At 48.9% G+C, this 25,373-nt stretch overlaps 1 protein-coding gene across 4 annotated transcripts in view; it reads right to left on the bottom strand.

Annotated features, from left to right (window-relative positions):
* Positions 1-5,193: 5,193 nt before the first annotated feature.
* TTC39A (tetratricopeptide repeat domain 39A) overlaps positions 5,194-25,373 on the bottom strand; it is a 39,197-nt gene continuing 19,017 nt past the window's right edge. The window contains exons 6-18 of one of the 4 annotated variants that reach the window (XM_040627322.1): positions 24,030-24,094; positions 21,919-22,018; positions 20,564-20,629; positions 18,605-18,713; positions 18,021-18,088; positions 17,881-17,940; positions 16,830-16,991; positions 12,509-12,600; positions 10,392-10,512; positions 7,945-8,056; positions 7,423-7,537; positions 6,207-6,323; positions 5,194-5,661 (exon numbers count right to left, since the gene is read on the bottom strand). In XM_040627322.1, the coding sequence (XP_040483256.1) occupies positions 5,538-5,661; positions 6,207-6,323; positions 7,423-7,537; positions 7,945-8,056; positions 10,392-10,512; positions 12,509-12,600; positions 16,830-16,991; positions 17,881-17,940; positions 18,021-18,088; positions 18,605-18,713; positions 20,564-20,629; positions 21,919-22,018; positions 24,030-24,094 (1,311 nt within the window). In that variant the 3' untranslated portion in view covers positions 5,194-5,537. Of the gene's footprint in view, positions 5,662-6,206; positions 6,324-7,422; positions 7,538-7,944; positions 8,057-10,391; positions 10,513-10,905; positions 11,053-12,508; positions 12,601-13,127; positions 13,986-16,829; positions 16,992-17,179; positions 17,554-17,880; positions 17,941-18,020; positions 18,089-18,604; positions 18,714-20,563; positions 20,630-21,918; positions 22,019-24,029; positions 24,095-25,373 lie in introns of those variants that run through there. The other 3 variants (XM_008699218.2, XM_008699219.2, XM_008699220.2) reach the window with 3 other exon arrangements.

Here is a 25,373-nt window from a genome sequence, read left to right as displayed (position 1 = left end):
TATAGTTACTGTGTGACCTACTACTATTAGATGAAATTTTTCTGAGAGCCATTAAAAATGGTCTCTGAAAATTTTTTTTTCTCAGTTCTGTAGGTGAAAACATGTATTTGCCTATGGTTAGGCAGTGGTTTAATGCTCACAATTCAGATTTATGGCTTTCATGTGTGGTAATTCAAGTGAAACAAGGATTTAATGGAGTAACTGTAAATGTTTGATTGTATAATATAAACATCTTAAAATAGTACCTTTTCTAAGTGGTTTGAAAGATACAGTAAGTTAATTTTATGTATTTAGGAAAGTTAACTAGGCTATTTATTAGCTCTGCACATAAAGTATTTTTACTAGAGAAAAAGAACCCCTTTTAATAAAGCTCCTAGGAGTAACATTACAACACTTTAAGGTTTATATTAAAATGACATACAGATGTTAATAACTGGGTTAGGCACATGTATTTTGGCAATATTAACTTAAAATATACTTTGTGATTTGTTTTCTGAGAGCCTGTGGGTCTAAAAACATCCCACAAAAAAAAGATTAGCCCACTTGATTCTACCCAGTCCTTTTATAAATTATATAGTAGTAGTTAAAAAAAAAAAAAACAGCACGATTGGGTGCTCATTGATTATTCAGAGGTTGATTGTCCAGATACGAGTATCCAGACTTCGCTTATCCATTTTACCTTTGGCTATTTCCTTGTTCTTTAGCAAGGAAATGGAAAATCCACAAGTCCCTTTACAACCCATTTCCTGATCCATAATATTTTTGTTAGGACCTTCAGCGAAACTGTACAAAGGGATTTGGATTTATTTACATGTTGTCCACATTGTTCTTGTCTGCTTTATCGCCCTGGGCAATGGGCATTAGCTCAGGACAACAGCTGGATCCATCTGATTAATGTTGCTGACAGACTAAAACCATTTACTGTTTTCAGAAAGTTTTCAAGGGAACTTTATAAGAGACTAACTGTCCTTTACATTTTTTTTTTCTGGAGAAAAGTTACTGTCCACTGGAAGACTTAGTCATTGGATGCCTCCACAGAAAGTTTTTTTCTCTGCGTATGAATAAAGCACCATTATCAATAAGGTATAGACTTTAAGCATCTCAGATTGATTGTGATCAAAGGAGGAGCAGCACGTGTATGGTTCGGGCCCCTTCTATAACGTCAGTGCTTCTAGGCTCCAGATTTCTTGTCCCTGAGAAAAAGAAGTTGGAAAAGGTAACTGCGGGTTTGCCTCAAGAGTCTGGTCCTAGTGGTGAACTCTGAATGCTTGTAAGCTTTGGTTGGCTTTACAAAAGTAATGAGCCCAGCTTTTCTTGGAGGCCTCATAATAGTTCACCCTGTCATTTAGGATCCAAAAGCAAGTCTTAGACATTGTTTGAATTGGGAAGCCTGGATTATGCTATCGAAAAGATATTGAGATTCGCCTCCAGCACTGTCCATTCTAGAGGTATTGAAATAGGCTGCATTCTGCCAATTCCAGAACGATGCCACACAGACAAAATGCTCCATGTGTTCCAAGCCAAGGATTTCTGGTGTTTGAGCTATTAGCCAGTACCTTTTCCATCCTCAGTAGTGGCCCAGAGGTTAATATAAGTCAGAGCCAACTTTAAACTGAATTTTACAGTTTGACCAGCAGTTCAGCAAAGCATGGGCTTTAGAATTTGGCTGCCTGGCTTTAAATCTTTCTGCTGCGTAATAGCTGTGTGCTATTAGATAAGTTATTTAATAACCTGTGTCTCAGTTTTCTCATCTGTAATAGGGTGATTATGAGAATTACATACATGTGAAGTGCTTAGACTAGCAACAGGTAAATAGTGAGCACTTAGTATTAGCTATTATTTTTCCACCCAGAGCATATGGTATCTGGTGTTCTGAATGATTTGCTAATGATGTGAAGAAAAATAAAACCCAATCCAGTTATTTGTGAGGTGTTAGCTGTGATGTGTCAGATTAAAAACTAGAACGTCGACTTTTAGAAGTCCTTAGCGCCCATTAGTAACTCTCTTCCCAAAGGAAGGGCTCTGTTATATTTTGTCATTTAACAGTTGGCTTTATATACTTGAAGCAATTCATACGTTCCTCATTTAGAAATTGATTTTTCAGGCTCCCAAATGAGGTTCCCTGTTTGCGGACTTAACCTGTTGGGCAGTGATGAACTTTTGCACTAGATTTCAAAAGAGCTGTGCTAACGGAAGGAAAAAGGTGTTCCCAACCTTGGAAAGCTGCATCTGAGGTGTGTGTGTATGGGAAGTTCCCACTTTTGTTTGGTTTTCAGAATCCAGGCACCTCTCGTTTATTAGTGAATTCGTATGATGGTGCTGAAGACGTAAGGTAGCAGTTGTTGAAAGGCTTGTTAGGCTTTAAATTTGAAGCAAAGAAAAAGACTGTCTAGTCCTCATCATCTTAGAAGGAATAAACTTGGGAGTATCTCCAGAGAAAAGTCTCTCTGGATGATTTTTTTCTTCATGATGCTAGCACTCAGCAGGTGGAGGCTTTCTGAAAACCTCCTGGTGCCGTTCTTCAGTTGCTGGAACTCTTCCACGTGGGCCTCAGCCAAGTCTTGTGTTGGCACTGGCCTTTTAGGGTCCTGGCTTTTGCAGGTTATGACTTTTTACTGTGAATGACGAAAGCTGTCTTGGAAACACTCCCATTCTGACTTGAGAGATAAGGAATAGGGAATGCTGCCAACACATGGCAGAGCTGATAGGGACCAGCGGACTGCTGGCAGCCACCCTCCAAGTCCAAAGGCCTGTGACCAGTGAGAGGCAGAGGTAGACTTTCCATTGCCAAGGGCATGTTTAGATCATGTTACACAGTTGCTACTTACTAACGGTGGAGTTCCTTTGTGTGTTGGACTTCGACTTTCCCCAAATGAAGATTATTTGCTCTCCAAGTGTGCTGGGATACTATAGAGGCCTTTGATTGAGAAAGCCTATCATTTCTGGTTGAGTTGCTTTAGGGATACAAGGCTTTGGCAAAAGGTAGGGGGGTATATATCTCGTCTCACTTTGGATATGAAAATTGAAAAATATACTTGACAAGAGTCAGAATCAGAACCATTGACAGAAGGAAAGAACCTTAATCTAGTGCAAATTACTAATTTTTTGAGGGTCCATGACTTTCCCAAGGTCACTCTGAAAATTAGTAACAAAGCAGGGACTAGAATTCAGGTCTCCTTACTTCTAGGCCAGAGTTCTCCACCTGATAGTTGCCTCTCCAGTGCGTATGTGCTGGAAAGCACTGTACTATTAGAGAATTAACAAACAGAAATGGCTCAGATAAGACAGAAGCAGCAGCCCAGGACAGAATTTTCACCTTCAAAGCTTCTACACAAGGATATGGTGTTAGACACCTGACATTTTCATCCTACTTCACAAACATATTTTTAATAGACTCTCTCAAGCTGCGGGTGGGATAAAGGAGACCAAAATCCACTGATTTCTCTTACCTGCCAGACTGTAGCCGTGGCAGCAGAGGTAAGGTGACATTGGCTAATTAATGAAGCCCAGCAGGAAATCAGTAATAACATTGACAAGGAAACCATCCTCGCTAAATTTTTTAAAAATAAAAGTGCCTAAAATGAATGTTTAAAGAAAAGTTTTTTGTTAACCACAATTTTGCGAGCTGTGCTTGGTATCCCGTGACCAATGTGCTGGTTTTTTATATAGCAGTAGGTGTTAGTGTTATAGTATGTGGGACCCACAGAAGGCCACCCTCATTCAGCAGCCTGTTCTAGTCATTCCTCGCACCCTGCCCTGCCCAACCACCTAGAAACAGGCTAGTCTCAGAATTCAGGCTTTGGAGAGCAAGCTTGCAGAGGGCTTGCTCTTGGTGGAGAGCATTATTGTGTCTAGTTCTAACAAAATGAGATTTTTTTTCATAGCATTTCTGCTCTGATAGGCACTAAGTGTAAAAGAGGATCCTGAAAGAGGGTTTTCTGCTTTGTTTTCCTAATGAGAATTTCCTTAAAACTATGACTTCATTCAGTATTAGTCACAGAAGGCTAGTTGACGATGTTAATAGATTAATCGACCCAGTGCCTGGCAGATGTTCAGAAGTGTTTGCTAAAAATCCAGCAATGCTGGAAGATTAGAGAAGTTGTCTGTGGTTCTTCCCTCACGGAAATTGCAATCATGTATTTGAGGAGTCACATTTCACAGATGAACATTTTTACTGCGTACATGGTTTTTTCCTCCAGGGAAATGGTTAAGTTGAAGTATGCTGTCATTAGCTTGTGAATGGTAAAGCTTGGTGTCTGGTCACTGAACTTGAGTTCTCACTGTAACAGTCCCAGAGTTTGAAAATTGAGATGCTTTTAGGGAACGGAAGGGTAATAAGTGTTTAGAGCAGCCTCTACTCAGCTCCAACTGATGGTTGCCTTGTTGTCTTATAGGGATGAGCCTAATGTTGCCAGATTGGATTTTCGTTTTAAAATAAGAGACCAGAAACCAGATTTATTTGTGAAATCTCCCCATTTTTAAATGTTAACTTATTTTAAAAACATTTAAGGCATCATGTTGTCTAAATAAAACATACCTGGGCCATATGGCTTCTGAAGGTCCAGACTTTCTGCCTTGCTCAAGAATTCAAGCAACACATACTTCACTGAAATAGATGTTGCATGATCTCTTAAGTGTTATAAGTTTTATTACTTATGTAACTCTTTTCTCTTAACTGAAAAATCTAAAACATACATGACAGGCCAGGAATAACCATTCTAAGAAAAATGCTGTCAGTAAATAAATGTACCTCGTAGTGAAGTACAGAAGAGTTGTTTCGTAAATTATTCCCAGTTTCAGTTTGGCATACAGTGAGGATGCAGACTGGTGTCTGAGAACCTCCCCCCACAAACTTCTTGGCTTTGGCACAGAAAGGGCCACACAGCTCCCCTTCTCTCAGCAACTCCCATTCCTTACTGGTGAAGATTGATTTTTTTTTTTTTTCTACAGATAGACTCACATGTCTTTTTAGTGAAATAATTTTCATTTGATTTTGTTTTAAATTGGAAAGTTACTAAGGGAGTGAAAATGAAGGGTAAGTAGTAATGTAGTGGGTGTCAGTGTGCAACCTCTATGCCCTCAGAAGCTTTTATGGTCCTTCTGGCCCTGGAAGCTGAGACATTGCTGAATTTTGAAAGCATCGTATATAGATTTACCTCCAGATCAGTATGGGTTAAAACAAAGATGTACAGGTGGTTTTTTTTTTTTTTTTAAAGCCAACTGTGATCCCATTAATATATTTCTAAGGAAAATGTAAACTGTTCATACATTCTCTTTAAACATCACAGTGAAAAACAAGTACCCGTATGTATGATAAGGCAGGCAGAGAGCTCCACCTGCTCTGTCCTTGGTAAAGGCCCTTGGCCACACTGGTGAAAATGCCGGCTTCCCTTCTGCATGGATACCTATGTCATAACCATCCCACTGGAGTACCAGTGGACCCCAAAGGCAGGGCAGGGGGAGGGGAACTTTTTGATATGTTTCCAGTAGCTCTGTCCAGCTGTCTCTGTCTTCCAGCCTGGGAGTGCTGCATGAAATTACAAGGATACAGATGAGACCATGGATCTGTTGCCATTCTCTAGGGAAGACCTGGCTTGGAGTATGGCTGCCTGGATTCTAAAATGTGTCCTTGACTCCATGGAGTAATTCTTGTAGTTTTGCCTGGAAAAGACCAGAGAATCAGACATACAGGGCTGCTCTAGGAAGTGCTTTTCCTTCGATCTGAACTGTAGGAGACTACCAGGCCAAGGAAGGTTTTCAGAGCTTACATCCCTGTCTCTGTCCAATGAAAGAGTTGGGCCTTCTCCAGTAGAGAATAACAGAAAGGATGAGTAGCCCCTCACCCTGGTATTGTACCCTCTGGAACCACTCTTAACTCCTCTTGAGTCCCCAAGCTTGAGGGAATGATTTTAAGAACTACATGGGGCTGGAAGGCAGGAGACCTACCAGCCCAGCAGTTGGCTTGTGTTGTGACCCTGGGTAGTTCACTCCCTACTTCTGGGACTCCAATCCTCACAGGCAAATTGAAGAAGCGTCCCCATAGCAGGTGAGAACTGAGTTCCCAGGGACACAGGTCCAGCCTCTGGACTGCTATAATGCCCTTACCAGCACCCTCCCTCCCTGATGCCTGTGCTCCTCTGCCCCAGCCAGGTGAAGCTCCTGAGCTCAGGAAACAAAGGACAGACCAATGCTTAACCACGCCTTACTTGGCAGTTTCCAAGAGTTTGACAGCCTCTTCATTTCTGCCTTGCTCCATAAACAGTAGGGCCAGCTCCAGCAGGGCGTTTGGGATCAAGTAGTGGTCATATTTAATCTTCTTTTCACTGTGGGACAGAGGAGGACATGGCTTACAGGCTCTGCCCTTGAGATATCCTTCAGACTCTTCCTGAGCCTTCCCCAAGTGGGAGGATCTAATCCATGCCCTCACATGGGGTTTCCTGATAATGAATCCTAGTTGGGGAAGGTTCCTACTACATAACCGTAGAAAGGCTTATGATCCACAGTAGATAGTCTTCCAGTCCTCTACACCTAGGGCCCCAATTCCCTGACAACTTATGGCTCAGGCCGTGTCCTTAGACCATGCCCACCTCTGTCCCCAACCCCCTTTGTCCAGGTTAAGTGGTTTACTAAATTAGGAAATCTGTCTCCAGGCTGGCCCTTCTGACCCACCGTCCATGCTGCCCCAGCGATACTCTTTTAAAAATGCCAATCTGCCCTGCTCAGTATCCTTCCTGATCTTTTCTGTCTACAGGATAGAGTTCAGCATTATAAGCAAAACATCCAGGCCCTTCTCAATCTAGTCTCCCTTATCTCATCTATAAGCCTTTCCCTCTATAACTTCACCCAGGTAGGGAAGGACCTAATCACTGTCACCCCAATCTTAGGTGTTTTTCCTGTGTCCAGGCATTTGCACACGCTATACCTACCTACTCCACGTAGAACTCCTGCTTGCTTTTCTCTGCCTGATAAACTTCCCAGTTAAAACGGCATCCCTGGAAAGCTTTTCTTGCATTACGTTTAGGTCCCTCCTCAGGGCACCTGCTGTCCTCTCTGCTTTCTTCTAACACAGCCCTGATCATACCAGATTGAGGTGCCTGTAGCTGTCTGTCTGTAACATTTGTGCTCCTCAAGGGCAGAGTTGAATTACAAACTCTAGCAGGCACCATTCACCTGAAACTTCAGTGTGGGTGGACTCCTGTAGTTGGGCAATCCGGTGGCCCCGGGGAATGAGGTCTGAATGATCTGTGCCCAGCAAGGATCCTGGCATAGAACAGACACTAGTACAAGTGTAGTGAATTGGGAGGTAGGCTAGGGTCAAGCACTGGAGTGCATGTGAGGAAGGAGACCCCTCTGCCAATTCTACCCAGGAGACGGGCCCAGCAGTAGGCCACCTGGAGTGGGAGCAGCCACAGAGGCACTTACTTGAAAGAGATGCTCCTAAAATTCTCCTCAGCTTCCTGGACACGGCCCAGGTATTTCAGACAGAGGCCTTTCAGCAACTTCACCAAGCACTCATCATCCACTGAGTACTCATTCTCTAAGAATAGGGGAGTGAGGGAAAAAGACAGGCTTGTTTATTTCTGCAACAGTTACTCATGGAGACCCTAGTCTGCTGGGCCCTGGGGACAAAGGTGACCCACACAGTCACTGTCCTCAGGAAGCTCACATCTGGGAAGGAAAGACAGATACTGAGACAGCGACAATGTAGTGAGATCAGGATTGACTGAAGGAAGCCCCAGGGGCTGTGGGAGCACAGAGGAGGCCTTGACCCAACTGGGGAACAAGGGACAGCTTGGAGAAGCTGCCATTGAAGTTCAGTCTTAGAAAGGGAAAGAACTGTTAACCAGAGATGTAAGGAGGGACATTTTTAGTAGAGGAAACCTTTAACTGTGAAGACCTGGGATCTGACTCAGCCTGGCAGGTTCAAGGGCCGGGGTTAGTCACCTGGGCCCTTTTCCAGCATCTCTTCAGCCTTGGTGATAATCCCAAGTATCCCGTCCGTGAGTTCCGGCTGCTTCCCAATCACAGCGTAGCCATTCCAAATGTACATCATTTCCTGAGGGCAGGGGAGCAAGTCAATCCAAGGGTCTCCTCCCCAGGGGGCCTCAGTTTCCCCAGCTGTGAAATGGGCAGCTCAGATCAAGAGGATCACTACAGGGCCTTCTAGCTGTAATCTTTTATGACAAATCTCAGCCCAGCCTATGAAGCTGTGGGCTTGCAGGGGTCATGGCAGGGAGTCTCATCACTGATAATTGGGATTTCACCTCACACCAATGTGGATTTAAGCCATATCCTAGCTGTTCTACTCACAGCTGCACATAGTTTTTAACTACTCTTCTGCTCATGGCTTCCCTGGGTGTTATCATGCTCTTCTCTCCCAACCTTTCTGTGTCCAAACTCTTCCCCCATACTTTGAGGACCAGGCTGTGACCACATTCTCCAGGAAGTCCTCCTCCCTGCTCTGTCGGGCAGGATCTCCCATATTGGAGGAACTGTATTTACTTAAGCACTTCAGGATTTCCAATAGCTCTTAAGATTGTCACCCTGTCTCTCTTCTCCCAAGGCACTTGGCTTGAGTTTCCGTCATGAAAACTATGCAACACATCCTGATTCCTTTCTTTCCTTTGACTGCCAGGAATCTCAGAATACTGAAATAAATGTTCATTTATAGTAATTCTATTAGCATTTCCTATACTAGGAAACCAGGTAATAGATGTGAAACTGATTTGTATACAAAAAGTTCTAAAAAGATCTTATTGTTTTGGTTCTTACTATTATGGGCTAAGGAGGGAATTTAAGTTTAGAACCAGTATTCCTCAAATGGTTTATATGGTCCCAAGTTAGCAAATGTTTCTTTAAAAAAAGAGGTATGGGCCAGATAAGTTAGGGGGAAAAATCATCTTCAAGCTTATTCTTGGAGACTTACCATACATATTATTATATAAAGGCTTCAAAAGGTCCACAGTGTATAAACTTTGTTTAGGCCAGTCTTTCCCAAATATATTTAATAACAAACTATTTTAGGCATAAATAGCATTTTGCAGATTATAGTTTGGGAAATTCTCTCCTAAATTTCTGGTACAGTCACTTCTTGCCCTTCCTGTCCATTACCCCCCATATAACAGTTTTATTCTACGTTTTAAACTATAAACAGCTTCTAGGGGCGCCTGGGTGGCTCAGCGGTTAAGCGTCTGCCTTCGGCTCAGGGCGTGATCCCAGCGTTATGGGATCGAGCCCCACATCAGGCTCCTCCGCTAGGAGCCTGCTTCTTCCTCTCCCACTCCCCCTGCTTGTGTTCCCTCTCTCGCTGGCTGTCTCTATCTCTGTCGAATAAATAAAATCTTTAAAAAAAATAAACTATAAACAGCTTCTAAATGTGTTTAGAAATAATCTAGGATACATAGTAAGTTCTATATTGATATTCAGTTTTTGACTCATAACACAGTTTACCAGGTAGTTCTCATTACTGTTGTATGAAATGGGCAAGGTGTATATCATTCCTAATTTTACTTTTAAGGGAAGGGGAGCCCTATCCAAGGTCACATTGTTAGTGAATGGTGGAGCCAGGACCAGAAAAAAGCAGTTCCCTTTCCACTTTTCTGGCTGCCTTAGTATTTGAATAACAAAGACACTTAACAAACTGGAAACTTCTCTGATGCCTGCTCAAATCAGGAGTGGAATTAGCATCATAACAGTGGTTCAGAATCTAGGTTCTGGATCCATTCTAGGTTTAAATTCTAACTTCAACTCACTAGCGTGTGACCTGGACAAGTTATTTTACCTTTCTACTTATATCTTACCTATTTATTAGATATTTTATCTTTCTACTTAACTACTAGGCCTTATTATCCTCATCTGTATAATGGGCATACCACCACCATCTACTCAGGGTTGTTGTGAGGATCAAATGAGTCAATGGGTGTAAAGAACACAGCCAGTGCCCAAAAGCATTGTCAGCTATTGTTACTACAGAGTTGAATATTACATGGTCCTAGGCTTCAGAAAAGCTTGGTCCAATGAGGGGAACAGTGTGAACAATTATAATCATGTGACAAGACTGAAACAAATGGGTGGGAACACAAACAGCTGAGTGATGCCCTTGCCTCGGCACAGAGGTGTGGGCTTGCTCTTTCACCACAAGGCATCTGAAGCCTGCTCACTTGTCTCCCTGCCCCCATCAGACCAGTACTTTCTCAGGCAGGGGCTGGCTCAGGCCATTTGTGTGCTGCCCTCACAGTCCCAGGTAAACTGTGAAATCCTTTCCAGGGCCCTGAGGCATGAAGATCTTTGTCCCCCATCCACTTCCTTCTGGCCAGAGCAGTATCTCTGGCTTTCAGCTAATCCCCACAATCCCAAACAAGTACAGGGACAGTCTAGACCCTCCTACCCACCAGAGCAGGGATTGGCAACGAGATCGGTTTGGGAGAGAGGTAGCGTCTGGACTTCCGGATGGCAAACTTCTCTGTAGGTAGAGATTTCCCAGCAATCTTGAGCTTCAGACCAGGTACCGCTCTGTGAAAGAGATGATGGGAAGAAAAAGCTAGAGAGGACTGAGATCTCCAGCCCTCCCCCCCCCCCGCAGCCTCTGCTTGGCTCCTCTCTGGGCCTCAGTTCCCCCAGCGTATATGAGGGACTGTGTTGGACTCAAAGCCTGTGGCTGTGGTCTTATCACAGGCGCTGCCCTCAAACCCAACCACTTCCTGAGGCTAGGTAAGAGGCCTCCTCCACACCAGCTGGCAGAGATGAGAATGTCAGCAAAGGCCCCAGGCCTGCTTTGCTACTTGTCTTGCTTCCACTCTTAGGCCTCATTTCCAGAAGGCCTAGCAGAAGTCTGACCCCAGTTTCACAGGGGAGATTAACACCCAGAGAAAGGGAAGAACCTGCCCACAACCACACGGCTCAAACCTTTCATTAACTGGCCATGCGCGCTGTGGCCTCCTTAGCTGTTTCCAAGGGCAAAGTGACATGTGTGCAGCAGGCAAGCCTCCACATCTGGGGCCTCACCCACCCAGCTCCATCCCACCCTCCGATTTCTGCCACAGTCACTGGGCGTGGCTGTGACCCTCAGGCCTGAGCCATCCAGCTGGGTCTAGTTGTGAGGTTCCCTGCCAAACACCTCCCTTGTTTATTCACTGTGGAACCTCTCTGGGCCCCAGTTTTCTCATCTCTGAATTGGACATAGTGATATGAAGGGGAGCAGAATTTGTCACCCCAAAATATGTCTCTTTGGCATAAGGATTATTTTAGGCCTATGAAGAAGCAGCAGATACCGGAAAAGCTCTGAAAACCTAGTAGCAGCTGCTCTTTTGTAAGAGATAATTATAAGCGAGATCTCCCATTTTTAAGGGCTGCTTCTCTGTACCTGGAAGAGGATGACAAGCCCTGGAAACTCTTAAAGGAGAAAGCAGAGACTTAAATCTGCAGAGCCACCTTACCCTCCTGTACTGTGCTTTGCCTGAAAACCCCCCAAAACTGGCTCCCCACCCCCGGACATCTTTTATCTTTAGCTTGGGATGGTATTTAAAGTGCTGGCTTGGGCCATTTCAGTTACTCAGTTTTCCTGGGTCTCTCCCATGTATACAGGAGGTATACATGTTATTAAACTCCAGTTTATTTTTCTCCTGTTAATCTTTTATTATGGGGGCGGGGTGAGTATCTTAGCCCGTCTCTAGCCGAGAACTTAAAACTGCAGAGGGAAAATGATCCTTCCTCCCCCATAGATACTTACCCTCCCAGGCTTTCTGGAAGAGCTATGAGATGGAGAAGTGGGGGCACTTGGTAAAGGATAAACACCCTACTATTGTGACAGCAGTTAGCGGGAAGCTCAGGGTACCACAACTCCCAGGTCTGCAAATTGGGGTCAGCCCTCACCCATAACCTGAAGAAGGCCTGAGGCTCCATCCTTAGCCCGCTGAGGCTGAGCCCTGCTCTAGACCCTTGGCAGAAGGCAAACAGCAGCACAGATCATAATAAAAACAGCCGTGATTTAGTGGCTCCAGGCCCTACCCCAGGCTCTTCAATATGGTCTCTATTTGATTCAAAAACAACCCTACAAGGCAGAAGTGGTTATTCCCATTTTATAGCTGCTGAAATAGTTCACAGTGACATAGCTAAGAAACAGCAGAGGCTGGATTTGATCCTGTTTGATTGCCACATTTTGGTTCTTTACTGTGCTTCTCTGAGGATAGCAGTCTAACTCAGCAGAAAGGACCTCTATGAACCTCAGTGTCCACATCTATCCCACTGACCAGAAGAGGCTCAGTGGAAAGGATGTTGACAAAACCACTTCCTTGAGGGGAAAAAAAAAAAGCCCTCTGAACAGATTCAAAGGGCTGGAACAAGCAGCAGCAGGAGGTGGTGGTGATGCAAGGGAATGAGGCACATGGGGTGATCCTGGGGGAGGGACAGGGAGCTCAGAGCCAGAGGAGTTAAGCCGGCCACCTCCCTCCCTGCTGCCCACAGCTCACAGGGTGGCTGTGGGCAGATGTGGCTGAGGCCCCGGACCCACCTAAACAACTCCACTTCATCATCCCCGAACGGCTTGTAATCCTCCTTTCCAAACATGCTGAGGTAGGCGGCCTTCATGTAGATGTAGGTGGCCTGTGCAAGGCAGAGCAAGAGTCAGAGGTAAGCAGCCTGTCCTCCAGGTCCCTCATTCAGACCTCGCAGGGCCAGCCCCGTAGCCAAGCCCCAGGGGAGATACTGAGGGAGGAAGCCGAAGCCCCTTGAGGACTTGAGCTGGGAGCTAAGTCCAGGAGAGGCCCACATCAAAGCTGCTGCCCTCCCTCCTCTGAGGCAGCGAAGGGAAGGACTCAAACAGCAGGTGTTTGTGCAGGGCAGTGCGGAGGTGAGGATGGACACACAGAGGGCAGTAAGGGCTCCCGGAAAGCAATTCCTTCAGACTGAATCCTTGAGAGCCAATGGGAAGATTCAGAGACCTGAGAAAGGACCCTTCCAGACAAGGGGAACAGCCTGAGCAAAGCCAGGGAGGGGCTGAGATGTGTGGTAAGGAGGCGACAAATAGGTAGCATAAAGTATGGAATGCATAAAAACAGGTGTGAGGGCAGAAGAGTGAGTCAGGGTCCCCGCGTATAACTGCCTTCTTGTGCGCCAGGCACCGTACCTACCTCACTTCACTTGATCCCAAAGATAATGCCAGAAAGGAATCTGTACTTTGCCTCTGCTTCCAGGGACTGCAGAGCTTCTGGGGGCAGAGCTGGAAGTGACCCCAGGTTTGTGTGCTTCCAGGGCCTTGCCCACTGGGTCTACAGCCAACCCTGACACTGATGGTGCAGAGACCCCCGGCCCCACCCCAAGGTACATCCCTCATAGCTGCTCCCCTTCCCCAGGAGTCCAACGCTCGAGAAAGCTGGCTCTGTCCTGCCCTCCAGTGGCCGAGCCTTGAACCTCAGCTCCTGCCACCAGGGGCTGTGGAGGAAGTACCTGCCAGAGGCTCACAAGGAAGTACAGGGGGTGGAGAAGGAAAGGGAGCGGGACACGTGGAGTCAAATCTCAGGAGAAGGCAGAAAGCAGCCTCCACCTGGGAGCCCCTCTCAGGCTGAAGCTCAGGGCTACTCCCAGGTCCACTCTGCCCTCCACACTCTGTCTACCCTTCACAAAATGAGGAAAAGCTGGTCTTCACAGGGGTAGTGGGAGGAATCTCCCCCCTCTGAAACCTGTTCCTCATTCTGTCTTTAACCTCCTGGTGTCATCCTTACCTTCTCCCTCTCTGCCTGGCACTGAGTCAGCAAGTCCTCATGATCTTACCTCCCATATAGCTCTGGAATCCCACTGGTCTTGCTCTCACTCACTGCACCAGCCTCCATCTCGTGTCCCCTCCAGGATGTCTTTCTACTACCCTTGTCAATATGGTCTCCTAACCCATCTCCTTGCTCCCATCCCTGTGCCTGCAAGCCATTTCTACACCACTACCTATCTGTTTTTTAAATTTATTTAATGATTTTATTTAACAGAGAGTGAGCGCGAGTGGGGAAGGGGCAGAGGGAGGAGGACAAAAGACTCCGTGCTGAGTGCGGACCCTGATGTGGGGCTCAATCCCATGACCCTGAGATCATGATCCTGAGCTGAAATCAAGAGTCGGATGTTTAACACACTGAGCCACCCAGGCACCCACACTCTGATCTTTTTAAGTCAGGTCATATCAGTTCCTCTTTGAAATCTTGATATCCCATCATGCTTGGGATAAAATCCAGACTCCCTGTAATGTACTATAACCCCCTACCCTGCTTCCTCCCCCAGTTTCCTCTCCAACTTCGCCTCTGGTGTTTCCCCCTCTCTCATATCACTCTAGCCACACTGGCCTCTGGGCTGTTCCCAGAATACATCAGATGCACTCAGCGTCCCCCTCCCCCACTCTCGCATCTTCAGTGCCCTTTGCCTGGAACAGTCTTCATTAAGATATCCATATGGCTTGCTCCCACACTTCCTTCTGGTGTCTTCTCAGATGGGCCTTGCCTGATTTTTCTCTACTGCATATACCAGCCTGACATTATATTACACGGTACCCCCATTCGTGTGTTTCTTATCCCTCTTCCCACTAGAATATAAGCCTCGAGATGGGAGGTCTTTGGTTTGTTCACTGTTGGATGTCCTCAGGACCTGGCCCATGGCATGCCCAGCAACTGCAGGAGGGATTTCTTAGAGCACAGATCTAAGCCGCAAACATCAGGGGCTCCCCCACTGTCAAACTAAAGCCCAAACAGCCACTCAAGGCGCTTTGTGACCTACTTTTCTGACTCCTCTTTTGCCATTTCTCCCCCATCAGTCCTTAAACTCCCAGGCCTTCACTTGTGCCATCCCCTCTGCCTGGGATGCTACTGTCCCTCCTCACCAGGCTTATCCGCTGGCCTCCCTAAGAGCCTTCTCCTACCCCTCCACTGCCCCAAACAACTTCCCCTCATTGAGTCCCCAGAAGTTAGGATGGATGCAGTGACCTAGGGTTCTGAGACCCATAGACATCCAAGTTGTCAGGCAATGCTGTGGGGCCACACTGATGGAAAAGAGCCACCTCCCTGGGTGGGAGTCCTGTCTCCTCAGGCTTATCTGATTGTCCAATGATTCCACACATTTATTTTGCTGGATTACTCTACCAGGCTCTGTGCAGACAGTCCGTGTCTTCAAGAAGCTTACAGCGAGGAACTTAGGGGGAAGGCCCCTCCGCAGTACCCTTGCACTCCCACCCACAAGGCCCTTGACCTGCTGACACACAACTTTTCGGCAGCACGCCAGCTCCTGAGCCTCTGTCCTAGCTGTTCTCCTCGCCTGGAGTACCCTTCCGCTTCCCCCACTCTGCCCCCAAATACTCCTCCTCTGTCCTCCTGGCTGGGCTGCTCAGGGCTGCCTCTGAGCTCCCCTTAGATTCCCCCCGCTACGGCGCTCAGCACACCGCTGTCACCACTTTGTGTGTGGCCATCTCAGCTGCAAGCACCGGGGGAAATGTGAGGGCTCCACGCGCACGACTTGGCACGGTCCAGGCAGAGAGGGATGCTGAGCGGAGGGGCTGACGCCTACAGTAATGGCCACACGCGAAGTCCCTAGAGCTGGAAGTTGGGGGATTCTGGTGGCCAAGTGCTGCAGATCAGCAATGAATGAGGCCTCAGAATTCGAGGTGCTACAACCCCCACTTTCACAGGAAACTTCTGAGGAAAGCATTGCGGGGGGTGGGGGGGGGCGCTGACCACCTCAAAGTCACACAGTGAGCTGGAGATGGCGCTGACTCACAGCCAGACTTCCTGACACCTAGGAGGCCTGGCCCTCCCTCTGCTCCTCCCAGCAGCTGCGCAGCCACCCCAGGCCTCTTGTTCCCTGTGTTTGTGAACACGGCTGCCTGCCTCCCTCCACAGGAAGGCTTCTGGGTCACTTTAGATCAAGGTTCCCTGATAATGGCTAATACTTATTTTACCACTTACCATAATGTTATAAATTTTCACCTATTGTGGGCTTCTGCTGTGCTTTATTTTGCTTTCATGGCATCTCTTTAATGCCTCCCCCCACCAACCAACACTTCTTCTGGGGACATCACCTCATTTTTTTTTCTGGAGAACACCCCTCTCCTACTCTTGATCCATGAGGAATCTTCCCACCCCTGTTTCCAAGCACTGACGTGATCTACGCCAGACCAGTGAGCCTCAACTATGAGACTGTGGTTGAAACCAAAGGGAAGATGTGAGTTAGGGGCAGGCAATCCATGGCCACCCTGTCACATGGAGAAAACCCGCCCGCACAGCAAAGATGTCATAGAGCAGAGCACAGCCACAGATGGAAAAATGCCAAGCCCAGATGACATGATTTGAATTCCTGGATCCAGCCCTACCTGAAATCAGTTGTGCCTAGAATTTTCAGTTCTATGAACCAAAGAGTCTTTTGTGTTTTCCACCTGCATAGTCCATATACAGTGGCCACTAACCCCATGTGACTTTTTAAATTTGAATTAAAATTAAATAAAATTTGAAAGCACCCTGTTTCCCAGTTGCACTAACACACTGCAGGTGCTCAATGAGCTGCTGTAGCTGGGGGCTACCTCCACCATAACAGAATGTTCTCTCAGACAGCATTCACCGGGACAGTTGAGCCGTGCTTCTGTCCTTTGTGACTAAAAATCTTGACTGCCACTGTAGTTCTAAACTTTATCTGCTCCTCACGGTCTTTAGTTCCCACCAACCCTGAGTACTCTTAGAACTTATGGTTCTATTTAAATGCCAGCTGAGACATCTGTTTTCAGTTAAGGGTTTGGCCCTGGGTCTGGGGGTTCACAGCCAGGCTGGGTTGGCCTGGTCCCCCATTGGCCCCAGCACCTAGTGTCAGCCCACCTTGGACCAGGAGTTCTCCTTGCTGAGCAGGTCGGCATAGAAGTAGGCCATCTTCCACTGGCCCTTGTAGGTGAAGCACCACATCAGCTCCCAGTAGCACATGTGGTGGAACTGCTTCCAGTGCTGCTGGGCCTCACAGCACTCCTCGAACCGCTGGATGGCCTGCGGCGGGCACCTGCTGTCAGCCTCATGGCCCCACCACCCTGCCCCACTCCATAGCAGGCCCAGCTTCCTCCAGCGCACAGTGGGCCAGCCCTCTGCCAGGCTCAGGGAGGGAGGGCAGGCAGCAGCGCTGGGGAGATGGGAGTTCTGGGCTCCAGGCCTGGTTCTACCCACTAAGCCTCACTTACATATATAGGACGACCTTGGGCCCAGTGACTGCCCCTCCCTGGGACTCTAGTCTTTCGGCACAAAATGAAAGGATGGGATCGAGCTATAATGAAAGGATAGGAGGCAATGGAAAGTATTAATATGAAAGTGATACAATGTCTTTGCCTCAGAGCAAACTCCAAAGTTTCCAGTAGCTCCCATGAAAGGACCTGGACCCAGGGCATCTGTCTTGCTGCTTGAGGAATCACAGCCAAGGCCAGCTGGAGACCCCAGAACTCTATATTGTACAGTCCCTCCTGGGGATTCTGCCAGACCCGTGTAACCTCCCCTCTCGAACCCCTTCGATGGCTCCCTCCCATCTATGGAGTTCAGACTCCTTCACCAGGTCATCAAGGTGCCCACGTCACAGCCTGGCACCGCTGCTCCATTCACAGTGCCTGTCACCATGCCCTGAACAAGTGGGGCTTACAAACCCCCCCCCCCACCCTGTGTCTGAGGGACGTCCCTGTGCAGGAATACGGCAGTCCTGCACCTTCCTGTCAGATCTTACTCACCGCAAACGCCACCTCCTCCCTCATCTTCCCAGACTGCTCCATTCCGAATGGCTTCTCCCTGCCCCTGGTCTCTTGTTGGTTCTCTCTTGGAGCCCTCCTCCCAGTCTGCCCACCGGTCTGGGGACTGCAAGGGGTCACCAGCACTGGCTCGGACCCCCATTACTCACTGTGTCAACATTGCCCTTAATGGCTTCAATCCGCCCTGCGAAGAACAGGAAGATGGCACCCTGCAATGACACGCATGTGGGTCTGTGTGGGCGCACAGGGCACATGGGCTGGGGGTGTTCCATCAGGAAGGGGGGCTCACCTTAGGATATCGCTTCAGGTAGGGCTTCAAGAGTTTCTCTGCTTCCTCGATGTTGACATTCCCGGTACCTGAAGGAGGTGAGGCGACAACACGTATCACCACCACTGGCTCTTGGAATCCCCCCAGCAATCTACCAGGGGCTTCTTGGGGCCTCTTCTTCCCTCTCTGTGAAATGGGGATAATAATAATTCTTCTACCTCCAGAGTGATGTGAGGGTTAAATAAGATGGTGCTGATATCAGCCCGGCGCACCACAAGGCTCAGTAACCAAGAGCCCTGCCCACCAGGGTGGTACCCAGACCCCCAAGGGCCTGCCTACAGTGTCCTCACACCCTCTACTGGGTAGGCATGACCATCCCCATTTCACATATGAGAAAACTGAGGCTGGAGCCAGGTCACACTCTGAGGAGGTGAGTGGTCAGCAGGCCAGGCCCCAAGACAGCTGGCGCAGCTCTGCTGATTCCAGTTTCAGCGCCCACCCCCCGGTCCTGTGGGCAAGCAGGGTCGCAGCTCCTTGCCCTCTAGCCCCCTGCCCTTAGAGCCAAACCCCAGATGCCCCAGCTGTCGCCCAGAGGGCGCTCCTACCGAGCACAAAGGTGAGGAAGGTGTGGTAGCAGAGCAGCAGCATGACACAGAGCACAGCGCGGAAGCTGTGCCCCGATGCGCCCTCCTCCAGCTGCAGCAGCCCGTAGTCCTGGGAGAAAGAGACCAATAGGCTGAGGCCAGACCCGGGGGGTGGGGGGACAGCTGTGAGGGCTGTGCTGCTGGAGCAGGGCCAGGAGAGCTCTGGACGCCACGTCTGGAACCCTGCCGGCCAGGTCAGCGGCTCTCTGGCTGGGCCACCCTGAGCCAGGCCGCCCCTCTTGGTGCCTCAGCCACCTTCCTGGGGGCAGACGACACTGCTGCCAAGGCCAGGGTCGAGGCTTGGGTCCTGGTGTCCACCACTTCCTCCACAGCCCTGTCCCCATTCCTGCCTTTATTCACCTGCTGGCCCCCATGGTGAGCACTGAGGCCCTGAGCAGCCCCGAGTCTGGTCGGAGAGGAGGAGAGGCCAGACTCCACTTGAGGCAGATAATCCTAACCACAGGCTCAGAGCACAGATGGGACCACGAGGACTGCAGTCTGGGAAGGCTTCCTGGAGGAGAAGGCTCTAGAGCTTGGCTGGGGAGGAGGAGAGGCCAGACTCCACTTGTATCCCTGCCTGCAGTCTCTGCCCCTGTCTGTCCTCCAGGGTATTCTTGTTCTTTCTAATCTACAAATCTGACCTACCTCACCTCTGCCTCAAACACTCCAGAGCTTCCTTGCCTTCAGGATAAAGACAAGGCCAGAGCTGGTGTCTGAGGGCTCTCCCTCTTTGACTTTGCCACCCTCTCCTCCTAGCCAGGCAGGCCACACCATCCCACCTCCTGGCCTTTCTCATGTTCTTCCCTCCTGTTATCGTCCTGAAATCCTTCTCAGGACTCAAGGGCCTTCTTAAGAAAACAAAACTAAAGGGGACTTTCGGAGCCTCTAGCTGGTGTTTCCCCGGACCCGGGCCACGGACAGGTCTCCAGACAGACATGAGGCACAAGTGAGGGTCTTCCCTTCTCAGTCCTCTGTCTGCCCTGATGGTGTCCAGGAGAAAGCCTCAGTCCTGTGCTGGTGTGTGTTCAACACCACTGTCACGCTGAACACCTCTTGCCACAGGAAAACAGCCTCGGTGCGTCAAACAGCCTGCTTTCGCAAGGTCGCTTGCTGCTCGTGGTATCTACGGTTACGATGACGTTATCGCGCCAAATAACATGGGTTTTCTAGGTAGTAGTGTTTCCTTTAGATAAACTTAAGTAAAAAAATATGAGCCACTTTTGGGAAAAATAATACATAAATAATAATATAGAGGTCTGCAAACGTGGCAAGTATCAGGAAAGGCCAGAGAAAGTTCAAGCTTGAGAAATACTGATCAGTCTAAAACAAAAAGCCCCTTGTTTTACCCAAAAAGGCCCAGAGGAGGAGGAGATGAGGCTGAACTGCCCCAGGATTCCTGACTCCTAGGCCACTGTTCCTTTTATCATGAGGGCCTCCTCCACCAGGGAGCTCTCCCCAATTTGCTACCTAGTACTCAGATTCCTGCCTTTAGCAAAGTCTCTGGGTGTTTGTGTCCTCTGGTTTCTGCCCTCAAGGCCTGACGCACGGTAGTGCATCTCTTAGGCATCTCCCAGACAAGAAAATGGTCCTGAGGGAAAGAACTTGCTCAAGGTCTGCCAAAGGGAGGAGGACCAGGTTCCGGACACTTGCAAGGCTCAGAGAACATGACTCCAGGCCACTGCATGAAGCTGCCCTTCACACCTGTCCTTACCCTATAGCCTCTTCATCTTGTGTGGGGCTGGGCAGGGATCACTGGCCCCATTTGACTGGAGAGCAGACTGAGGCTCAGGGAGGCTTGGGCCTTGTCCAGGGCCACACACTGAGGGGGGCTGTGCCAGGACTGGCACACAGGGCCTGCAGCCCCTCAGCCCCACCCTGTCTGGCTGAGCCAGTCAGGAGTCCCAGGAGGCAGGTGGTTACCTTGTTTCCTGAAAACCCCACAAACTCCAGCAGCCGCAGGATCCTGGTAGGAAGCATGGACAGCGTCTGCAGGAACAGAGGCAGGTGGTCAGTGGAGGGCTGGGAGCTGTCCCTCCTATTCCCCACACCCCCAGAGTCCTGCGGGTAATCCTGGGGAGCAGGACCTAGCTCCAGAATGCCCACAAGGAGGCCCAAGGTTTCTCAGAAAGCCAACTTCCCCAGATAGAGAAGCACTTCAGTGAGACAACTAGGAGCAAACTGTGTCTAAATCCGATCTCGCCGTGCCCACTGGGTCAGCCTCTCTATGCCTCAGTTTCCTCATCTGGGAACAGTAATAGCCCCTACCTCCTGGGGTACTGTGAAGATGGACCCAACTAACACATGTAAAGCACATAACAGGGCCTGCGCACGACAGCTGCTGCTGTCACACTGAATCCCTGCTCCGCACCAGCAGCTCTGTCATTGCATTTCATCCTCAGAACACACCTGCCAAAAAAGATCACTGCCCCTTTTGACAGATGGAAAAACCGAGGCACAGATGACAGGACATGTCTATGGCCCCACAGCTCATCAGAGGGGGAGCCAGTTCTCAAACCCAGGACAGCCTGGCTATAACCTGCCAAACCATCTGATGAACTCTGCCATTTGAACTTCTTAGCACATGGGCCCGGATCACTGTTCCCATTTTACTCACAAGGAAACTGGAACCCAGGGTGGGGCAGGGACCCCCGCCCCAAGGCCTGCTCTTGGAACAGGCTTTGCTTAGAGGGGAGAGAGCCACACCCTGCCACACATGCACTATTGGATAGGTCTCTGGACACCCAGGGCCGGGAGTCTAATTTGTTGATGAGCAGCCCCTCCTCCCAAGAATAGGCTTCAGGGCCACCCCACCTAGCTCCACTGTTCCTTCTGCCTTGAATACCCTTCCCACCTACAGATCCTTCAAGATTCAGCTTAAATATTCCCCACTCTATGAAACCTTCCCCAGCCACCCCCAGGGGTCTTGGCTTTCTGTTCCTGTGCGTTGCCCACTGCTTCCAGGCCTTTCTCCCTCCCTGCTACTGGTCAATATTTAACCATCAGCTCTCCAAGGTAGAAAAGGCCCTGATTTATTGTGTTTGTCTTTTTCTGGTGCTATAACTACTGCCGTCATGGTGCATTTCAAGCTTTCAACCTGACTTGGGAAGAAATGCACAGAGGGACTCTGAAGCCAGTGCCAGCACCCACCCCCACCCCAGCCCAGCTCTGAGCATCCTAGGCTGGCAACAAGTCTGCTTTATTGCTAGGTCCCCGGGCCAGCATGGGGCCCAGCACCACAGGCCAGCAGAGAGCAGGTGTAGGGCACTCCCACTCACCAGGTTGAAGGCTCCCACACCGAGCTTCACACCTCCTTCAAAGTGCCTGTGGTTCTCTCCCTTGCAGTATTGTGACGACTGCACAAGGCTGTCCAGCTCCCTGTAGAGAGAGACAAAGTCTTGTTTCAGGCACATAGTGGGCGCGAGGTCCCATTCCAGCTGGGACTAAGGTTGCCCCCCACTCCCAGCTGTTCTCAGAACTCCCTGGTGGTAGATTGATAACAGTTCTGGCAATCCAGAGAGCTGATATTTGAGGAACTTCTAACCCCATCTCCATAATAACATACTCCTTGCCCCAGAATGTCAGCCTTGTCAGCCTCAGCACACCTGCCTTGTCCAGTGTCTAGGCATTTGCATATCCTCTGCATTCTCTCTAGAACAGTTTCTCAACCTTAGCACTACTGACATTTTAGGCTGGATACATTCTCCATTCAAGTGGAGGTGGGGGGCTGTCTGTATTATAAGATGTTTAGCAGCATCCCCCAAGGTTGTCACAACCAAAATGTCTCCAAATATTGCCAAATGTCCCAGTGAAGAGCCACTGGGTTAACTCCAACACCCCCTCCTCCTTCAGGAAGTCTACGTGGGGCCTCTTGGTTGAAATCCAACCTTCTTTTTCCTGGTCATCAATCAAACAGAGTCCATATCCCAGCCCACCTGGGGCAGGACAGAGGCTTTAAAGATGTGCCCACCTCCTTCCCAGGCCATGAGCACCTTGAAGGCTTTCAATCAGCAAACACTGACTGAGGCCTCTCTGTGCCAGGCACTGGAGGACAGCTAGAAGCAAAGCCACCAAGTGGCTGCCCTCACAGTTCTCCCACTCTAGGGAACAGACCCCCATCAAGTCACTGTGAGGGTAAGGAGGGCCTCAAAGGAGAAGACTCCCGGGGCCTGATCGAGTCTGGGGTTCAGGGAAGGTCTCTCTGAGAAGCTGACATTTGAGCTGAAACCCTAGGGATGGGGAGGGTTGGCCTGGCACAGAAAGAGGGTGTTCCCAGCAGAGAGACACCATGTCCAAAAGTCCCGAAGTAGGCCTGAGCTTGGCATGTTTGAAGAACTGAGGGAAGGCCCAAATGTCTGAGGCAGAGTGAGGTGGAAGATACTGTTCGCATGGCAGGAAGAGCTCCCAGGAATGACTCAGCATGACCTGGGACTTTATTCTAAGAGAAAGAGGAGCATCAGGAATTGGTAGAGGGTGACCTGGTAAGGTTTGTGCTTTGGAAACACCACTCTGGCAGCTGGTGAAGAGACGGGAGGGGGCAGAACACAATTCCAGCACGGACCGACAAAGTCATGCAGTGCCCGTATGTGTATTATATCCCAGAAGTACCTTGAAATCGAACTCGCACTGTCTCTGTGGGGAAGCAGTCACGTTATACGCAAGTAATGAATCATGGAACTTTATATCAAAAACTAGGGATGTACTGTATGGTGACTAACATAATAAAAAAATATTATTGTTAAAAAAAACAGTCACGTTAGATGGTCTCAAGTCAATTCAAGTCAACTTTTAATGGAAAATGAGTTTTAATGCCAAACTCAAGGGAAGAAACTGGGCTTTCAAAGCTTTTTTGATTTTAGAATTGTAGATAAGAACTGTGGTGCCATGTTGAGTAGAAGTGTTTGGACTGAGTCTTATTTCTTTCATCCATTAAACAAGGCCAATGGCTGGCCCAGTGCTGAGATGGCATGGAAATGATCTGGCCCTCAGGAGGGTGTGAGTGTGTACCGGAGGGTCCAACGAAGTCTCCGTGCAGAAAGTGGCATTTGGATTGGGCCTTAACAGATGTGTAGGGGTTCTGCTGTTGTTCTCAAAATGAAAGTCCCTGTGTCTGCCTCCGAGCCCCTACCACACCAAGCTGTGTGTCCAGATTCTGTCTGATTTTCCCCTGCTCCGGGTGAGGCATAGACTCGGGGAATAGATATGCCCCAAAAAACCAGGGGAATAATATCCTGGAAATCTGAGGTCCTGAGGGTACAGACATCTGCCTGAGGTCACATGGCATTCTAGGCTTCCTGCCTCCAGCAAGTGCTCTCTGCCTCCCACAAAGCAGCCTGAGGGGCACAGGGTCATAGACGCTGTGGACCCAGGCGCCCCCAGCCCCACTCACTTGTAGGTCTGGTAGCTGTTTCGAACTTTGATGCCGCCCTTGATGAAGCTCACCATGTTCTCATCCTGCAGGAGGGAGAGATGCTAAGAGCCAGGCCTAGGTGGGGGGCCGCAGGCTTGAGAGGGATCACACAAGTCTCTGGGCCCAACCTGCCCGGCCTTGGGCCCAGCTCTATAAGGAGTCCTAGGGGATGGGGTCAGAGCTTAGCCAAATCAGGCCTCCCTAACCCTGGGACTTGAGAATTTCCTTGCCAAACAAGACCTCCAAAATGCCCAGGGCTCAACCACAGCCTCACAGTTACATATGCTAAGTGCCTGCAGAAGGGCCTGGAGAAGGCACTCCCCATGCTTGATAGTGCCTCCTCCAGGTGGAGGAAGAGCCAGACGGATGCTTTTTTTTTTTTTTTTTTTGCATTTTTCTGTCTTTCGCAACAAGTAGCTATTTACCACATTTGTAATTTAAAGCACCAGTACCTACGGCCCACCTGTAGTTCCATTCCCGGGGGTATGCCCAAGAGAAATGGACGAACGTGGGCTGCGGGGCTGCGCAAGTCACCTTCAAGAATATTCACAGCACCGGTGTTTATAGCAGCCAGGAACCAGAAACAACCCAAATGCCTTTCAGCAGCAGAATGGACAAACAGACAGCTATATTCATAGAAGGGAATATTATACAGCCACATAAGGCTGGGTAAAGGAAGCAAGTCCCCCCCAGCTTGCGGGCTTAAGAAGCGTGAAGCCAACTAAAACAGAACAATATGCTGCTCAGACACGAATAGGAAGCTGAGAAAACTATTTTTAAAAAATAAGGTGGGAGATGATACACAAAACACTAGGCAGTGGTTTCCCCATGAGGGGAGGCAGGGGACACCGTGGGGAGGAGCCCAGAGGGCCAGGAGACTTGCTGTGTTCTGTTCTCTGGTTGGGTGGGGGAGCTCATGGGCGTTTATCTATCATGTGTAACAGAATACACAAATAAATAAAAGGCCACTCACAATGAAATTATTAACAGTCATCTAAATGAGGAATTAGGATTAATCTCATTCTAATTACCTGAGGTACAAAAAGAACAATAGCTAACAAAAATAAATAGTACCCCAATAATAAAATTCATATGTGCCTCTCTACCCCAATCCCCACATTCGCATGATGATTATATGTTATAACCCAGGCTTTCTGGTGAAGTCATGAGGTGATGGCTCTCATAATTACCACTGTGTGGTGAGGAGCACAGGCTCCAAGCTGACCAGACCTGTGTTCAAATCCCAGCTCTGCCAGTTGCTAATCAGATGACCCTGTGAAAGCGGCTCCTCCCCTCTAATCCTCCCCTTTGCAGGCCTGTGAG

Source organism: Ursus maritimus, unplaced genomic scaffold (assembly GCF_017311325.1).
Source record: "Ursus maritimus isolate PB19 unplaced genomic scaffold, ASM1731132v1 scaffold_12, whole genome shotgun sequence".
NCBI lineage: Eukaryota > Metazoa > Chordata > Mammalia > Carnivora > Ursidae > Ursus > Ursus maritimus.
The sequence above is the reverse complement of the archived record's forward strand: the minus strand, read 5'-3'. Positions and strand labels throughout refer to the sequence as shown.